Source organism: Candoia aspera, chromosome 3 (assembly GCF_035149785.1).
Source record: "Candoia aspera isolate rCanAsp1 chromosome 3, rCanAsp1.hap2, whole genome shotgun sequence".
NCBI lineage: Eukaryota > Metazoa > Chordata > Lepidosauria > Squamata > Boidae > Candoia > Candoia aspera.
In genome coordinates, this window is record NC_086155.1 from 49532932 (window position 1) to 49551697 (window position 18766).

At 38.4% G+C, this 18766-nt stretch overlaps 2 protein-coding genes across 4 annotated transcripts in view; one reads left to right on the plus strand and one right to left on the minus strand.

The window, feature by feature from the left end:
- On the minus strand, positions 1-11363 carry SNRPC (small nuclear ribonucleoprotein polypeptide C). Of its 2 annotated transcripts, none has more exons than XM_063297623.1 (6): positions 11254-11363; positions 7420-7462; positions 6895-7003; positions 5603-5692; positions 5251-5355; positions 1-351 (listed from the first exon to the last, which is right to left on the minus strand). In XM_063297623.1, the coding sequence occupies exons 1-6, from the start codon at positions 11355-11357 to the stop codon at positions 227-229; spliced, it is 576 nt and encodes a 191-aa protein (XP_063153693.1). In that variant the 5' UTR covers positions 11358-11363; the 3' UTR covers positions 1-226. The 2 variants fall into 2 exon arrangements, with proteins under 2 accessions (XP_063153693.1, XP_063153694.1); XM_063297624.1 differs by lacking the exon at positions 11254-11363 and adding an exon at positions 8174-8238.
- A 1055-nt stretch (positions 11364-12418) lies between these two features.
- Positions 12419-18766, plus strand: part of ILRUN (inflammation and lipid regulator with UBA-like and NBR1-like domains) — a 50722-nt gene continuing 44374 nt past the window's right edge. The window contains exon 1 of one of the 2 annotated variants that reach the window (XM_063297621.1): positions 12419-12693. In XM_063297621.1, the coding sequence (XP_063153691.1) occupies positions 12536-12693 (158 nt within the window). In that variant the 5' untranslated portion in view covers positions 12419-12535. The remainder of the gene's footprint in view (positions 12694-18766) is intronic. The other variant, XM_063297622.1, reaches the window with a different exon arrangement.

Consider the following 18766-nt stretch of genomic DNA (forward strand, 5'->3'; position numbering starts at 1 on the left):
TGAGAAACCAATTATCAATATTTTATTCTAACAATGAACATGAAAAATTATTTGGAAAGTGCTACAAAGCATCTGTCCAATATTTATGTTTTTTTTCCCCCTGGCTCCCTCTCCCTCCCCCAATTTTAAGGTTGCAAATTAAAAAAAATGATGATTTGGGCAATGCAACTTCCACAGCTTATCAGAAAGGCATACATCTAAAAAGGATGGTAGGTCCAATTCCACTTTATCTGTCTGGGCGAGCCATTCCTGGTCTCGTTGGTGCCATCATGGGCCTGGATGGAGGCCTCATCATTGGTGGCCCTGGCATCATTGGCATATGTCCTCCCATGGGTGGTCTCATTCCTGGAGCTACAAAAGCAGGGAAAAGATAAAAACATAAAGGGATGTACCACTAATTTATAGTGCAATATGTCAGAATTGTAGTGAAAAGGGCTATTTTAATTTTTGTGAAGAAGTTTTCTTTATATTTTGCAACACAAAAACAAATTCCAAGAAAATAATATAGGTGGTTTCCAAGATCTTATAAATCTCTGCAGAACCAACATATTGTTTCATATCCTTGCATCTATGTGTTCTTTCAAATAATATCCCTCTCTGTATGTGGCCACTTACATTCTATTATGCAGTATTCTTAAGGCCTTTCTCAATAGATTTTCAATGCAAATATAAAGAACTTCATAGGGAAGAAGGCAACAAGAAAGCCACATTGTATGAATGGAACCCTCCTTGACAGAGAAGATATTTGGACCCAAAGCACTATTTTACACATTTATTTAAATTACGGTAATGCATTATTTAAAAAACAAGCTCTAGATTGGATGTCTTCCACATTCTGATAATGCTCTCAAACTCCCAGAACTGCAGTTTGCCACACCCATGCCGTGCAACCACCATATATTTTAGGAGGCTACAATGCAATAGGCTGCAAGGATACAGGATAGCAAGCTATCACAGATACCTGAAGTTTTCCTCCTCCCCTGTTCCAGGAGAAAGGGAGCAACAACTGCTGCATTAGAAAAGGAATGAGAGATAGAAAAAGGAATAGATCTATTACTATATTATATTGGTAAATGTGACATGGGTTTTGTGGCCAGGCTGGCTGCTGCTGCGCTGGTGTGATTCAGAAGAGATAAAAAAAAAATGGGGAGAAGCAGCTCAGGTATGGCCTGGGAGTGCAGCTGTGCTGCCATGAAAGCAGATGAGCTGTCCTGGCTATTAGCCAGGACTGTTGTGGGGCAGATGGAGGCAGCATTCTCGCTGGCCAAACCTAGTATATAGGTGTTGGGGTTCTAAAGCCATGGAAGGTATAGTGGTAATGCGGAAGACCATTGTATTTATTTTGAGTTATACTAATGTTTAGCAAGCTTGTTTTTTATTCCTGTTTGAAATGGGGAGTGGGGAGAAAACCCCAAGATTGTTTTTGTTAAGCACTAGTTTATCTGTATAGTTTCCCAGGCTCTTTGATTAGACAGGTGTTCCAGACCCTGGGAAGTATCCAGTCAAGGTCAGATCCTGCAGTCTCTGTACCATGGAAACAGGGTCACAAGATTTTAGGGCCAGACTTTGATAAAACCTTAGGATTGCCTCTACAGTTTGGGAGCTTGGCCACAGACTCTGGTACTGGATGCTGTGTGCAAAATGGGCTTGGGAAGCTTCCCCTCAGACTCAGGGCTGAGTACTCTGGAAATGGAGCTGCCCTGGGGTATCTCCACTGTGTTTCTATTCAAATCTGTTTGCATAAGTTAATAATAAAGCTTAAAATCTCTTTGTTCACTGGTGTGCTTATCTCTGGATCTAAAAGAACCAATTGTCTGGGCGCCTGACCACTGCTTGGACACTTGGCAGAACAGAGGGAAACCCATCTCCTCAGTTACTAGGGAAATTGCTGCTGGTTTGAGCTGGAGAAAGGGGGGGGAGGGAGGGGGGAGGGAGAAGAAAAATAGAAAGGCACATTGCCATGTTTGAGCCTGTGCCATTCTCATTGGGGCAGTAAGTTCTTTTGGAGTGATTGTGCAGGAAGTTGGTGTCTGGAGAGAGACCTTGCTGCAAGTGTGCTGGGCTGCTGCAGTGAGCAGTTGCCATTTTCTGACTTCAGAGGGAGAAGAGTGGTGAAGACATCAGCTAGAAGCTTCCCTGGGAGAAGCAAAGAACCAGACAGAGGGATGTGCTTCATCCAAAACCCAAGACAGATAGGGGCTACCAGCCCTATAAGGTAGACCAGATTAAGAAACAGATACCATGTGGGCCTAAAGCTACTTTATTTCAACTAAAGCTACCATAGCTATAGTAACAGAATCTTGCCAGTCTGAATGTGCTTCCCCTCCTCTTTCTTTTAGCTTCATGTGAATTGGGGGCGGGAGTGTGTGTCTCAGGCATTTCACAAATCTCTTTCTTGGTATGGTCTCAAACTATATTTATCTGCTTGTTGCCTTGATAGCGGATCTTCCCGTTGTTCATCAAGGCCATCATTTATACTCTCTATAGGAACAGAGGGAGACAGCTGCCTGGAGACCCCAGGGAAACCTCAGACCTGGAAGGGCTGGGCAGAAGACCCAGAGGGAGGTGCATCTTGCAACATCAACATAGAGTGAAGGTTGTCAAAGCACAGATAAAGTTTCTAAGCATTCATCAAATTAAATCAGCCAATTCCCTACTTATCTCTCTCAGTGAAAAGCTGAGGGGAAGGGAGGGGGAGAAAGGAGGGAGTTAGAAAGGAGTGGAAGGTTGCTAGCAAATAGTTCTGGGAGAGAGGTAAAGAAAGTGAGGAAGAGACTTCAGGAAGTTTGGACAAACTACTGTAAATAGTTGTTTTTTCCCTAACTCCTGTAAGTATACTGGACTTGTGCATAGAAAAAGCCTTCATGGACTCTGTCTTTGTGAAGTAATTGTTCTGCTTAAAATCACACACATGCCCAGCTGTAAAAGTACCATCAGTCATGCTGTGACAAAACCTTATAATTTCAAGTTGCTAATTTTCTCTTTTCAACTTTTAAAAATAAGCCACTTTGTCATTTATTAAGTTCTCCTACCTTGTTAAGGCTTCAGCCAAACTCCACCAAGGGACTTTAGAGTTTTAGAGTTCATCAGCAACTATGACCTCTAACTTACTTATTTAAAAAAAAGCAAAAGAGGAGAGAATGGAGTACATGTATCTGACCAAAATATGCAGTGGCCAAACTATAGCTTGGCTAGGGCATTGCAATCAGACAAGTGTTATGATACTTAAGTCTTAGAGCTATTACTCCACTACTGACTTCTGGGGGAGGCATGGCTAACTGAAGATGGCTCTGCAAAAGCAGAGCCGACAACCGCAGCAAAGACCCAGGAACTGGTGAGTAGACCGGTCCCTTGGAACCTCTCTGGATAAGGAGAGGATGGGCGATCACCCATGTGTGCTCTGCACGGCTGCTCCTTGTAAGGAGACTGCAGGACAGCAGTTTTCCATGGGTAGGAGCACTGGAAGACAACAGGATTAGCCATCATGCTCGCAACCGCAGCACAAATTTTTAAAGGACACTAAGTTCACAAACCTCATTTTCTAATCACTTTCAGAAACTGCTCATTATCTACTTCTAAGCTATTAGAGACCTTCAGAAGGACAAGTTTGAAAATGCTGATTGAGTCTGCCTTCAATCCTGAATGAAAGAAAATTTTAGTCATAAGCTTAAGTATTTAAAGAATCTAAAATAAACAGCAAAAAGCTAATTAAGATTTTGTTCTTAGAAAGTTATAAATGGACCAAAGGTAAAGGTAAAGGTTCCTGTTTAGTCATGTCCAACACTAGGGGGTGGTGCTCATCTCCGTTTCATGGCCAAAGAGCCAGCATTGTCCAAAGATACTTCCATGGTCATGTGGCCAGCATGACAGTCACGGAACACTGTTACCTTCCCACCAAAGCGGTACCTATTTATCTACTTGCATTTGCATGCTTTCGAATTGCTAGGTTGGCAAGAGCTGGGGCGAGTCCAGGAGCTCACTCCATCACGCGGTACTCGGGTCTCGAACTTCTGAACTTGCAACCTTCCAGTCGACAAGCCTGGCGTCTTAACCACTGAGCCACCACACCCCCTAAATGGACTAAGGGTCCAGATAAAATTGGAATATTGAAACTTTTACAATACGATTTTGGAATTAAACAGCTTCTCATGGGAAATAGATTCTGTTTTGGTTTTTACAAGACATAACAAAGATAGGCAATTTCATGATTTCAAAAACTGGATACTAGAGGGGACTAAAGTTTTTAGGTAGAGGAAAGATTTACAAGCCTGTAATATGGTGCAAAACATTATAACGATAAAAATACTGAAGGAGGCTTTTGAAAAATGGAATCAGAAAATAGTACGCATAACATCAACAATGTGTGTAATGCTGTCTGTTTCCATGGATAGATTATATCCAAAAGATGTTATTGATGAAATGACAGATGTAGAACAAATTTTGTCTGACAAGATAGAGATGGTATTGAAAGTGGATTTACAACTCACAGGCCAAGAGAATGACTTAGAAAAGGATGTTTCACTGGATCTACAAAAGAAACGGGCTGAGGTTTTAAAATCTAAAAGGGAAATACAAATGACTGATACCAGAACTGAAAAGATGATGTTTTATGGATTTGTTTATGCTAAGAGATGGGATATGGGATGAAGAGATTAATATTTGTAACCTTAGAGGGGGTGAAGAGTTGGAAGTGACTTCTTTATATATTTGTTTTCTCTTTCTTTATAATATTTTTACTTTTCTCTTTCTTCTTATTAGGCAAACAAAGGATGGATGGATGGATGGATGGATGGATGGATGGATGGAAGGAAGGAAGGAAGGAAGGAAGGAAGGAAGGAAGGAAGTCCATACAGCTTTTAGCTGATAATTCCTTCCTTCACTAAACATACATAAATTATATCACAATTTGATAACTGAGGAAAGCTAGTAAAGTAACTGAAAATAACTCCAAAGTAAAGATGCCTGAAAATAACCATTCTAGAAAAGAAATACTAGGAGTTTCCCCTGTAGCCCTAAACTTCCTAGGTCATCCTTCTGCAATGGCACTGGCATACTCCTGTCTCTTTCACTGAAATTTCCTATGGCAACCAACAGTATACCAGTTCCGAAGACTTTTCCTTCCTATGGCACAGTACAAATCTTGCTCTGTTTGTGGTTCTAGAAAAAGGATGTAATGTAGAACAGCTAGTCCTTTACCATACACATCTTCAGAATAGAAGGACGTAAGCATTTATTCAATCTATAACCTACCAGGTCCAACTGGCATCATTCCTGGAGGAGGTGGTCCCATCATTGGCATCATTGGAGGTCCACCCATATGGGGTGCTGGCATCATACCAGGCCGTGGAGGACCAGCTAAAGTACAGCAAAAAACAAATATGTCAACCAGTCTTGTATATTAGTTCAGCGTCTCAGAAAATGTAAAAATACGTTAGTTTTGTTAAAGTTTATGGGCCTACTGGAACATAACTTATTAGGGACAGAAGCAATGTTCTTTAAAATGAATAACCGACTAATATAGAATAAAAATAGTATACTATTCTACTAAGAGGTTTCCATATATTAGATTTATCAGAGACAGAATACCAATGTTCATACGTACGGATATTAGGTGGTGGTGGTATCATTGCACCCCCAGGAGGTGGAGCAGAGAATGGGGTAGGTGGGATTTTGCCTTGCTGAAATGCAGCCGCTGTATTAATGGGAAAAAAGGGGGAGATATATAAATATTAATTAACAGAATACTGGAAAAAAATTTCTAATCATTGTACAAAATATACAGTGCAACTGTGTAAAGTTTTCAAATCATTCACCCTTTTCAGATTTACAATTGTCTGGATTTATTTCTCTCAGCGAAAATATTTAATTTCAAAAGTAAGTTCTATCAATTTTGTTAATTTTAAGGGATCATATTTTCAAGTATAAAAATAAAATATTACCACATAACACACAAACATTTTTGCCAGTACAGGCTGATACATATTCTGTGAAACTTAGTCCCAGCTAAGTCTGAAATCCTAAATATATTTACTAGCTAGCTTCAGTGAACACATTAGGATCAACTTCCATATCAATATGCATGAAGAAACTGAGTGAATAAAGCCAAGTTGCTTTCTAAAACCTCAAACAAGTTTGCCAATATTTTCAGCAAATTTCAAATTAAAAAGAATAATTTTCTAAATATTTTAAAAGAAACAAAACCAAACAATTGTATCAGTTCAGTAGGAAAGATACTGAATATCAGTTGCTTATAAAATACTGGCTATATCAAGGGTTTACTTTTTGGAATTTAGAACATACATTCAATATTTTTCCACTAAAACAGAGCATTTTTTCCTAGACAACATAGCCTATAAACTTTAAGAATCCAAGTTTCTAGTACAGGAAGCTGAGAAAAGCATGGATCTTCTAAAGATGCTATGCGACAAGGTAAGGAAAACATGTAGATCATGGCTTCTGAAATGCTTTCCAACCCCTTAAAGGAGAGCTTAAAATGGAGGTGTTAGCAAGAGTCAACTTTATACTATCCATATGCTTTTAGGGATACAAGGTGGCTAATAAAGTCAAATTTATTTATCTATTTATCTATCTATCTATTTCTCATCAGCCTTCAGCTAGATCCAGCCAATTTTCAAGATTTCTTTTGCCACTTCTCCCCAACGCTTAATTTTGCCCTATTCTTTATGGACCAAATTTATATCCACCATAAATTGTCCACCAGTTTATGGACAGTTATTCTGCTGTCAAACACAATCCTGAACAACTTCATATAATTTCTTTCTAACATTCTGTGAGATTGGAAAAAAATAAAAAGGGCAGACCAGCGTTCTGTACTTCATGCCAAAGCTTCAAGATTAATAAATACAAAACAATACTTGAATGAATAAGACTTACTTGTTTTATCAATCAGGCTCTGTGCTTGTTCTTCCATCCATTTTTGATAGTAATCTTTCACATTCTCTTTATGTTTCCTGCCACTGCAATGGGTTTTCCTCACAGATGGCTGGAAGACCAAAAAAACCCTCCATTACTCCCTAATTAATCATTATATTTATGAACACAAGATTTATCTTTAATACATTCTTCCGGTCACAAAATAGTTTCCCAATAAATTCTCACTTGGCTTTTTAAATTTGCACAAATTCATTGTGCAAATTATATATTACAAATTATATATTATATATTATACAAGTTCCATTTCCCTCTCTCATTGCTTTAATTATAACTGCAGTTAAGCACATATTTAAATAGTTGCATCATAAGTATTTAAAATAAGTCATTCTCCTGAACACCTTCCTATAAAAATATTAAATGATCAGCTTTAAGTTTTATTTAATCTACGGAATATAATTAGAAATAACACTTGAATGAAAAAATAATTTTAAATTTCTGATCATAACACTGAAACTTGCTACTTACTGAGTCATGGGTGAGGTAAGTATCACAATAATCACAATAAAACCTGAAAGGCAAAACAAATATCCTTAGGAAGTAGGGATAATTGCTACTAACTTCTTTAACACGTTATAAAATGTTTAACATACTTGTCAGTCAACTAATTTAGTTCTTTGCTTTTACAGTAAAAAACTATTATATTTTTTTCAAAAATACTAATGTTCAGTTGTATTTGCTTCAAATATATTATCATCCATGTGTATGAAGCAGTTCCATCAATAGCCTCTCCATAATGATTTAGCAATCTTAGAGATAAGACTTAGGAGAAAAACTGTATGTCTCATGTTTCTATAAATGACCAAAAAATAAAATGCATCAATTAGGATCAGCAGTTTTAACAGCCAAGATCTAGGATTGTTAGACACAGCTCCTGATTCTGGAAACATCAATCGTACACAATTCACTTCAGGACTCAGCCAAAATGGAAAGAGGCCTGCTGTTAGTATCTTATGCACTTGACGGTGCATTTTGATTTTCGAAAAGCGAGGAAGGGTGAGAGAAACTTCAACTAGAAGTGCTCCAACTGGGGGGAAACTAAAGCAATGCTCAAACAGAAATCAGTTTCGCCAAGCAATAAGAGACACTATTCGTATTACAGAATCTGCTTCTCGCCTCTCTTTCAGAGCATATTTTCCCTCCCACCCGTCCTGCATTCATCGATCCCTTCGTTTCCCTGCAGTCCACCATTTTTCATCCCTAAGCTTTCCAGTTCACTCACTTCGGCATATTGCCTCCAGGACATGCGCTTCCGGTCGCCCAAACGTTTATAGGAAATGACGTTTTTGTTGCACGACTTGGTTTTACATACATAAACCACACTTCCGGTAAGCACTAAAAACGTCCCTCGGTAGGATTCTGTCGGGTCGTACAAAGAGCTGCCTCAGTGGCAAAAACTTTGTCGCAGGGTGGAAAATACTTAGCGATTATCACTATCGTCGTACCTAAATGATATATGTTGCGGAGGAATAGGTTTCTGCCTCCTCCTACTCTTTGCTTACTCCTTTCATGAACCCGTAGGTGCTTTGAATTTCAATTGCCCCCTTTTCCAGTCAGTAGGACAGTAATAAGGGATTGTGTGGGAATTGTAGCTCAACCATTTCGGAGTAAGCTAGTTTATACTTCATAGTTCAATTTAAAAGAATGGGGTGGGGAGGGATTTGAAATGTGAGTATGGGACGAAGAGCTACTGTCAGTTGCATTATTTTAGCTTACTGTAACAGGGTTTTGAGATTCAAGAGTTGTACCAAGTTGGTGATTCATGGATCTGCTCCCTTTCACTTGGTGATGCAAATATTTTTTCTAATTGTAGAAGCAACGGCTCTTGCTCCTTTTTTGCCTGCCGTTATTGTTAAAATCTCATGTCCAAAAAGTTTTTTCCTATGATATAGACATGATTGGTGCAAAATCCTAGTTGTGATTACAGTATGGGGACATACATTTGCACAGGAAACTGTAAACTGTTGATTGGTAACCTTAACCCTAATCCATTTGGTGGGAAAAAATGTGAGACAGCTGAAATAAGCAGATGTAATCAATTGGTGTGCAAAACTCACTGGCAGGCAAAAAAGGAACAAAAGCCGAACCAACCAAATATATATAAAATTGTGGGCAAGCCTTTCAAACCTCCACATTTCTTCACCCAGCATGATCTTAAAAATATGGAGGGGGAGAAAAGATTGGAAAATCCCTTACTTTTACTGATGTTGAACCCTTTCAGGACTAGAGTAGAAGCCAGAATAGAACATGCCAGAATAGCTATTTTAAAAATAACATTTATACTGGAAACTCTGGGATAAGTTAGATATATTGTAAGTGAGAACAATATTTAAAAGCTATATCTCTTTCAGTATTATACTTTAATACTTAACACCTGGAAGCCATTCAGAACAGAACAACTGGGGACATCAGTTTTCAAGTGAATCAAACCAACCAAATTCACCAGAAAAACAAGTAGAAAGGATTAAATAATTAAGATCCAAAAACTTCAAGAACAACTATGTTCTACTCCCTGTTTAGACCAACATTTCATATTTCAGAAAACTTTGCAGCAGCCCAATGAACTAAATTTGACAGTTCACAACACTAGAAGGATGGTATAGTAAACCCTGAATCTTCCACAATGTTCTTCTACCTATTTTGGGATTTTCAAAAGAACTGGCCAAAATATTGACTTCTCAGCCAGCCAATCTTGCGGCTCTTTCTTATGCTTTCATCCCATTCGTGAGTTCAAATACTAACATGATTGCACTCCCCCACGATCATATTTCACTGTTTAGGCCAGGCAGTGAGCAATTGTGTCAGTCTCTCCCCCTGCCCCCAATTAGTTGACCTGGTATTAGTTAACATGTAGTTACTCTTATAGTATTTGTATTTGCAATGTGCTATACGTGGGGCTGCCCTTGAAGACCATCTGGAAGTTACAGCTGGTTCAAAATGTGGCAGTGTGAGCAGTAATGGGCACTACTTGTGCCCATGTGTCACTGCTGCTATGCAAGTTGCATTGGCTACCAGTTGGCTTTAAGGTGGTAGTTGTTACCTTTAAAGCCCTGCTGTACATTTGGGCAGAGTGAGTATGCTCCAGGTCCCTTCTATTAAATGTTAGCATCTTGTGAGACTTAGGAAGTGTGCCTTCTCTGTCATGGTCCCCACTTTCTTGAACAGCATCCCTCCAGAAATACAGATGGTGCCCATTCTTCTGAGGTTCTGAAAAGCCCTTAAAACTTGGTTTTGGTCCCTGGCATAGGGAAAATTTGTTTTTTTGTGGTGGGGGAGGTTGTGTTTTATAGTGGCTGTTTTAGTTTGGGCTGTCTTTTGTCTTCTTTGTTTATGTTTTCAATTTTTTTTTGCATTAGATTTTGTAAGCCACCCAGAGTCTGTTGGAGTGGGTTCAATGAAATAAATAATGGTGGAATCTAAGATATGGAATACAAATATATGCTTATTTAGAATTCTAGTCAAATAATAATGTAAATAGTGATATATCTACCTTGTATATAAAATGGTTTACTTGGAATGAATTACTTTTTGTTACTAGTCATGTAACTACTGTTTACTGTTGGCAATTTAACTGCTTAACAATGAATCAGATGAATTAATTTGCAATACTTAACATAGCTTATGTTTCTTTATACAATTTATCCACTGCTTCAATCCCAGTGGACTCTAGGTAGTTTACAGATATTAGTCATACATAACATTAAGAAATATAGCAAATTACATTTGATCATTAAAATTGAGTGAGACGTTATTCATACTTCAAATATGGACTTCCACAATTGTTCAGCACAATGATTTATTTAACAAACATAATGTACTTATTTATATTTATACTTTGTTTTTTACTTTGCATTTATTTATAAATAACTACACGCAGTGTTGTGAACTGCACTGCCAATCCTTGTTTTTTTTAAGTGAAAATGTTAATTTGCTTTGTGTAATCAGTTCAAACTGGCCTGTTTATCAAACCCAGATTGTAATAAACCAATTATCAGACTCTTGTTAAATATTTATGTACCCTTACTTAGAAATAAGAGGCCTCATGGAATTTAATAGAACTTATTTCAGTTTCAACTGCATCAAACACCATACGCTCTAAACATGTATTTATTTTATTTTTCTTTGTCACAGAGTTAGGAATTTCACTGTGAAAAAAAATAGTCTTATTAATGACTAATAAAATAAATTTGAGTGGGCAGTAAAACAAATGTACAAGTAGTTTTTCTAGGTGGTTTGCTGAACATTAGCAATGGTTACTCATACTTTATAGAAAATAAAATTAAAACTTTAAAAAAACATTACCAATCATTTATCTTTATGGTTTCATGTTTTTCAACTGCAAAATCTGAGTATTTGTCTGTAATGAGGTTTTCATTCAGCGCTTTGTTATCAGCCATGTCTGCCATGAAACACAAGATGCAACTGATTTCCGAAGGCACAGTCATGTGAACCAGTTTCTCGCCACCTTTGTGGTAACTATATCCCATTCATTCTTAATATTGACCTAAAAAAAATTCCGTGGCTCAGTCTGAAGTGGGAGGGGGAGGAAGAAAGAGGCCATAACAGTGAAACAAATTTGGTTGTTTGATAGCCTTTCATCTCTGTGTCCAAAAGCCAGAAGCAAGTGTTAATGTAATCTTCCCTTCCAGGTTCAGGCAAAATGGAGATGGTGGGGTTGAGAGATGTGCTCTGGTAGCCTATAATGTACTTTGCAAGTAAGAACTATGGTGATGGCTTAAGAGTTATTTGTGATTTATGGAAAATCTCACATTTGTAGGATATAAAATATGATTCAGGAAGTGTAATTGGTAACTGAATGAACTGCTAATTGCCCTATTTGCTTCTAAGTCACTGAATTCAATGTCCTTCCTGTCCAAACAGAAAAAAATAAAATAACACAAAATACAGTAGAACCACAAATACTTCTAATGACCTTCATTCACACACGGAAGCTCGGAATCCCACTGGACTCCGAGAAAGTCCGAGAACAAGGCCAGGCAGGCTGAGTACGACCTACGGTTACTACAGTAATGTAGCTCACAAGTTTAAGTAAAGTCTCTTTTGAGCAGAATTCAGCTCCTGGGGATTTTGTGAACCTGACTAACCGGATTTCTCGGCAGCAAAAGGTAGTTTGCAGAGGTAGTTTGCCTCTGTCTCTTTCCAAGGAATCGTTTGAACTTCTCCGTCCAGTCTAGAGCCCTGGTATCCCGGCCACTCTTCCGTCCTAACTAAGCCCAGATCTACACAGCTTCCCAACCCATACAGCTTCAGCCAGGGGTTGTCACCAGCTGAGGCCCAGCGTGGAAAAAAAATGGCTGTAAAATCAGCTCTTCCAACGTCTCCGCTTTTACTATACTACATGGGGATGTTTGTATTTTGAGATCCCTCAAACCTAACGTCACCACGTTTGTGAAATCATGGTACGTGCTGACGCTACGCCACGGCCTCGGCGTGCTTTGCGTGCTGCTCGCTCGTTCTCCTTCCCCCCCATGCAGCTTTGAGCAGGCGGCAGTGGCGGCTCACGGGCAGCCCGGGGCCTAGTGGAAGGGGCCGGGCTGGCGCGGGAAGAAGGGGTCGCGCCGCCATGGAGGGGATGGACGTGGATCTGGACGCCGAGCTGATGCAGAAGTTCAGCTGTCTGGGAACCACCGATAAGGACGTACTCATTGGCGAATTTCAGCGGCTCCTTGGCTTTCAGCTCAGCCCGGCTGGCTGCGCCTTCTTCCTGGACATGACGAACTGGTACACCGCTGGGAGGAGTGGGACGGGATGGGACCAGCGATGGGTAGTTGGAGAAGTGGGGAGGGCGGTTGCCCCGCTGTGCTTTCTCGGGAGGGCTGAGCGAAGAGGTGGGAAACTCACTTTGCCAGGCCCAACTTGTTTGTCCGAGCCTCTTACTCGGACTGGGGAAGTTACCCCGCTAAAGGAGCGCGGTCGAGGATTTATCCACGGACTTACCCTGTGGGTGAGGGGTAATGTCAGGTGGATCAGCTCTGTCAGATGTAAACAACCTTGATGTGACGCTTCTTCACTTGCAGGACAAGTCATACAGGTGCAGTCACCTTATCTGTAAAGGCGTCGTGTGAGGCCTTCTTCGTATATGGTCAGGCTTCCTATTGGGTTCAAATTCCGGTTTTTGTTCTACACTTTTTAAGTCTGTTTGTAACTGGCTCCATCACGTTGCAGGTTGTTTTTACCGTCTGTTACTCAACCCAAAGACAACATTCTTCAGTGTTTTAAAAATGAAAAAAAATCTATACAGGCTCTAGTGGAATTTTGATACTATAAAAAGCTGAATGTGATTTATGGTTTTGGTGTAGGATTTTTTTCTTAATACTCTTTTTTATTTTGCCAGAAGTTTTATTCATAGTAAAATGAATGTAAACTTTTATTACCTTATTATGTTTCAGTTTAGAAAATATAACATGCTGTTCTGTGTGCTCCATACTCTAATGTGGCCTATTTCTTTCCCTTTAGATTTGAAGTTAATAATATATTGATTTCTTCTGCTTATAGAATCTTTGTGTACGTTTTTGCTTTCCCTTTGTGTTGCCCCCACCAGTATAGTGAGTCATTGAAGAAGTAAGGCTTGCACCCTGATCCAAACCTTTTTTTTTTGTCAGTGAAGTCATACAGTTACCATTAGTGATAAAAGAAATTGTCTACAGTTTTGACTGATTATATCTGTGCAAGCCACATTCTCAAAACTTTTAATCAGTTTTAATCACCACCTGTTTATTACAGAGCTTCTAGTCCACAGGTTTGTAAACAGAAATTTTAAGAAACTATGCATACTGTCTGTGGAAAGAGGTGGTGTAAAGTCAGGGCATGTTTTCAACATACGAACTTTCTCTTATCTTCTTGGTCAAATTTCTACTGTCTCTTGCTCATATATAATGTTACTTGACTTTTATATAAATCACATATCTGCAAACTAACCATCAGTGATTGATTGATTATGTGCCATCAAGCTGGTGTTGACTCTTAGCAACCATGTACTGTAGATAGATTGTCTCCAGGAGAATCTGTCCCTAACCTGGTCTTTCAAGTGTTACAATAATTATAGAATGAAAAAAATTTCAGTGCTGATATATTAAGCAGAATATCTGGCAGCAGGTAGTGATCTTGACTGATCTCAAAAAAACAAAACGAACAGGGATGGTGAGGCCTTAGTATTTTGATGGGAGTCTGCCAGGAAATCCCAGGGTTGTTGACTAGAATGGGAAGTTGGAAAAAATATACTATCAAAGTAATGACAAACCAGTTCCATATTATTGAGAAAACTGCGTGCATGTAATAATCACTGCGAGTTGAGCACATGTGAAGCAAGTCTTTATTTCACAAAAAACTAGAGTTCAAGCAGCATAGTGAAATAAGTAAACAAAAATTGGTCCCAGTTCAAGCTTCCTTGGAAATAAGTCAATTTGAAATTAAGGAGACTTACTTCTGGAGCAGCATTATTAGAACTGGGCTGTAAAAAACGATTTTGAATCTAATCAATAGCAGTTCCTTAGTGAATTTTAATTGTATATTTTTTTCAAGGATCTTGAGTTGGTTTACAGGAAATTCCTACCTTACTGCTGATAACAAATATGCATTGATATGGTTAAACTGAAATTTGAGTTTAGTTCTGACATATGGCAGAGGTGGTAAGCATAACTGTAATGTACCACTTTAAACTACAGGTTAGAACTCACATGTCTGCATGGTCTTCTTTTAAAAGAGGATTTCTACATGTGAAAAGCAAGAGAAATATATGCTAGAAATGTTTAACCTTAACATCTAAGCTACAATGTCATATGACATCTCCCCAACTTGCACTCTTGAGTAGTACATTCCAGAAAGAAGGGCGCCATCTCATCTGTGCGATAGCTTTGTGCAAGGTTATCCAATCAGCTTTTGAGCCAAACAGAGTCTTGAATCTAGTTTTCACAAGACCCTGTTGGCCCACATGGTTCAAAATTCATAAACCCCATAAATAAATGCCATAACATTGAGAATCTCCATAGATCTATTGCACCAACATGTGGTAAATAGAGATTTGTTGCACCATAATGTATTATGTCCTTCAGAATCTGTTTCAGTATTTAAGTGTATAAGCATGGATTCTGTACTATGTCTGTTGGTAATGTGTGGCTACTTCTGAGTAAGGATATATTGCAAAGAGTTCTGGTGACAGAATAATGCGATCGTATGTATGAAAAAATAAGCCTTCAATATTTTGGCTGCATTTATATTTTAAATAAGTCAGGTGACTTTGTATGCATTAATAATGCAGCAGGGGGGGAGTAATGCACCAAGAGAGGGGATATTAAACTCCTTGGACATTTTATTTATTTAAACAATATAGAGTAGAGTAATTTCATCTACATTTCATTCCCCAGGCTGTATTTACTCTTCTGGTTTGTATCACCTTTCTCCCTGGTGTTTGGGGAAAGATTAAAATACTTATCAACTGGTTAAGAGAAGCATCCAGTGTTGATATTCCTCTTACCAAATTTTGAACACATTTAATAGAAGTTTGAATGCGTTCAAGCTTTATATACAAACATTTCTTTCCGTTCTTGGAGAATGAATGGTGCGTTATGCTGTAATAAGTTTCAAGTAGACCATGCAGTACCTTTTAAATAAATGTTCATAGTATACAAGAGTGAATGAACATGGCTTTAGTGTTAACTTCTCCATTTTATATGTTTTCCTTCTTACTGTGTTTATTATCATCTTATCTGTTCCTGGAGTTCTTCATTTGAAGGTATAATTAGTTGATAAAAATAGAGACGTCAAAGCTTGGTTCTAGTACTGTAGAATACTTTCAAGCCTACGGTTTGTAGGCTTGTTATGTTACCTAGCTATGTTGTGGCATGAAAGAGTAGAACAGAGGTAGATGTTTGTGCAGCAGCTCTAATGTTTGGACTTAACGTGGTATGCATAGTCATGGGTGTCTGTGCTCCCAGTTTTGTTCCTAGCTTTAAATTAGTACATGCTTCCATGATTTTTTGATTGTGCCAGGTCTCAATTATATTTTATTTATTAAGGCTGTGCAAATCATTTGAAAAAAGTATACTTGCAGGAGAGCAGTATTCTGTATGCACTCCTGCAACATGCTGTTTATGTTGCAGAATACTGTTTTTGAATAATTAAAGCAGCCTTGTCTTTACCATGTAACTGCTCTACTCACATAACTGCTCTACTCACTATTCCCAACTACTTCCATGTATATATCCATGCACAGTTGCTTTGTTTTGCTTTTTTCCTATCAAAGAAAAGTGGCTGTATACATACACACACATAGAAGCAGTGAGGAGTCTGGAAAATGACACAGCTGCTTTATTGATTCAAAGACAAGAACTTTGTATGTACTCACTTGCATTACAAAGCACCTCTTTCAAAAAATTTGTGCAGCCATATCATTCATACCTACTGTCTAGAACATTGTGTCACCTGTTGTATGAGGGAAAGGAATTAATGCTTTTATATTTAAAAAAATCCCTTCTCATCCCTATGGGTGGTATGTGTCTTCCTCAACCTCAGGTCCTGTATCAGAGGCCTGGGAGTTTGAGGGTTCTGCGCAGTATCTTAGCTGTTCCTAGCCCTGCACTCTTCTGGACAGAGAGCTCTGATGTTGTTCCTGGGATCTGTTGGAGCCCCTCTCTCTCTCTATATATATATATAAGTTTCATATGGCAAAAAGAAGTAGACTGTGTGAACAGTGGTGCATATATATTCACATAGTCTACTTCTTTTTGCTGTAGGAAACTTATATAAACCTCCATAATGGACCTGAAATGGTCACTGTTAGTACTTAGTTAGTATACATAACAGAGGTGAGGAACCAAGTGGTCCTTCAGATATTCCTGAATTCCCAGGATCCCTAGCTAACATTGTCAATGGTGAGAGATTCAAAATGCGATAGTTCATCAACTTATAGAGTGCCACTGATTCCTCTTTCTTGATGTATGGGTTTTTCCAGATTCAAATGGATTTATTAGTAAAAGGTATTTCCAGAGTCAAATGATTTTATTATATTGTATCCAGTTTGATTTACTATTTTTTTGTGCAATTGATACAGTTTATGTCACTTTCATCTAACTTGGTTGGTGCATCACCTTTCTTTGCTGAAGTCTGTACTTTTTACAAAATCGCTAAAGTGGAATAATGATTTTATAACCATTAAGGGTGATAATCTCACAATTCTCTATGTTCTTATGCAGATAGAACACTGAGCAATGCAATCATGTTTGTGTTTACTTGGAAGTAAGACTTGCTAGTTTCAGTTGTCCTGGGTAAGTAGGATATGTAGAGTTAAATCATGGTCATTGTTGCTGCTTTATTTAACACATCTGAATACCTGATGAAATATCAGTTATAAGCCAGATTGTGTATGATTTAAAGTGACTTCATAAGTTATGGCTTGCATTAACCTTACTTGTGCTTATCAAGTAAATACAAATTCCCAACCCGATGTCATTCAAAAGCGCTGGGTCTATAAGACCTCTTATTCTTACTAACTTGGAACAGAACTTGTAATAACTTGTACATATTTTTTCTGAAGCTTGCATATTCAGAAGGCTGATTTCGTAAGTTTCTGTGTTCCTTCCTCAGCCTTGAATAGTGTGTGCTGGAAATGTGGTAGGATGAGTGAATTAGTTATAGAAGGGATGCTTCCATTTAGGCTAAATTTTTAGCATTTTCTCTGCTCATTACATTCTAGGACTCAGAAGAAACTTAAGAGGCCATAAAAGGCTGGGGAGGAGGGGATGGGAAGAAACATAGCATACATTTTTTTCTGTTCTTAAAACCATTGTTTAGCTTATCAACATAAACTTTGTGTCCAGAGGATTATGTTCAAAGACAAACAGAAAGGCAACTGCCTTAAATACGTTTAGCTAAAACTGACTGATATGCCATCATAAAATCCATTCTTGATTCAGCCAAGAATGCCAACATTCTTATCTTTAAATGGTTGTGTCTTCATTTACATGGAATTTTCCATGATAGAATTTAGATTTGAAATGCATAACAGTGTAAATATATAAAAATCCTTTTCATTCAGGTGTATAACAGTGTATTAGCATAATAGAAATCTGGAACATCTATCCGATCGTGATGATGGCAAAAATGTGAAAGTAATTAAAAACAGGATTTGATGGTGCAACTTAAAATGTTCTGCATTAGGAAAGTATACTTAAACTAACTATGTGAAAGAACATTCAGAAAGAACTGATGAACTTGCATTTGTCTTATATTCATGTTGACAATAAAAAAATACTGGTAGTCCTTGGTTAATGACTACCCTGTTTAGCAACCATTCAAACTTACGATGGCACTGGAAAAGTAGTTTTACACCCAGTCCTCAAACTTACGACGGTTGCAGTCATGTGATCGTGATTCAAGTGCTTCACAACCAGCACGCATTTACAATGGTTGCAGCATCCCATGATCACATGATTGCCATTTGTTAGCTTCACAGCCAGCTTCCAACAAACAAAGTCTATGGAGAAGCCGTCAGTAAGTTGCAAGTCATAATCATGTTATGTCATACTTAACAACTGTGGGTGATTAGCTTAATGATCGCAGCGGAACTGACATAAGTCTGGCACGGTCATGATGTTTCACTTAATGACCGTGTCACTCCATGATAGTTGCTGGTCCCAATTGTGGTCATTAAGTGAGGACTACCTGTAGTCCATAATTCTTTTGAAAGTGGCTGATAAAGTTGTCATCCCAATTTTGTGTCCCAATAGCTATGCATTTTTTTTCTTACCCAGGAGTTGACTGAGTAACTGAGTCAGCAGCTTGATTGAATGAGATTGTT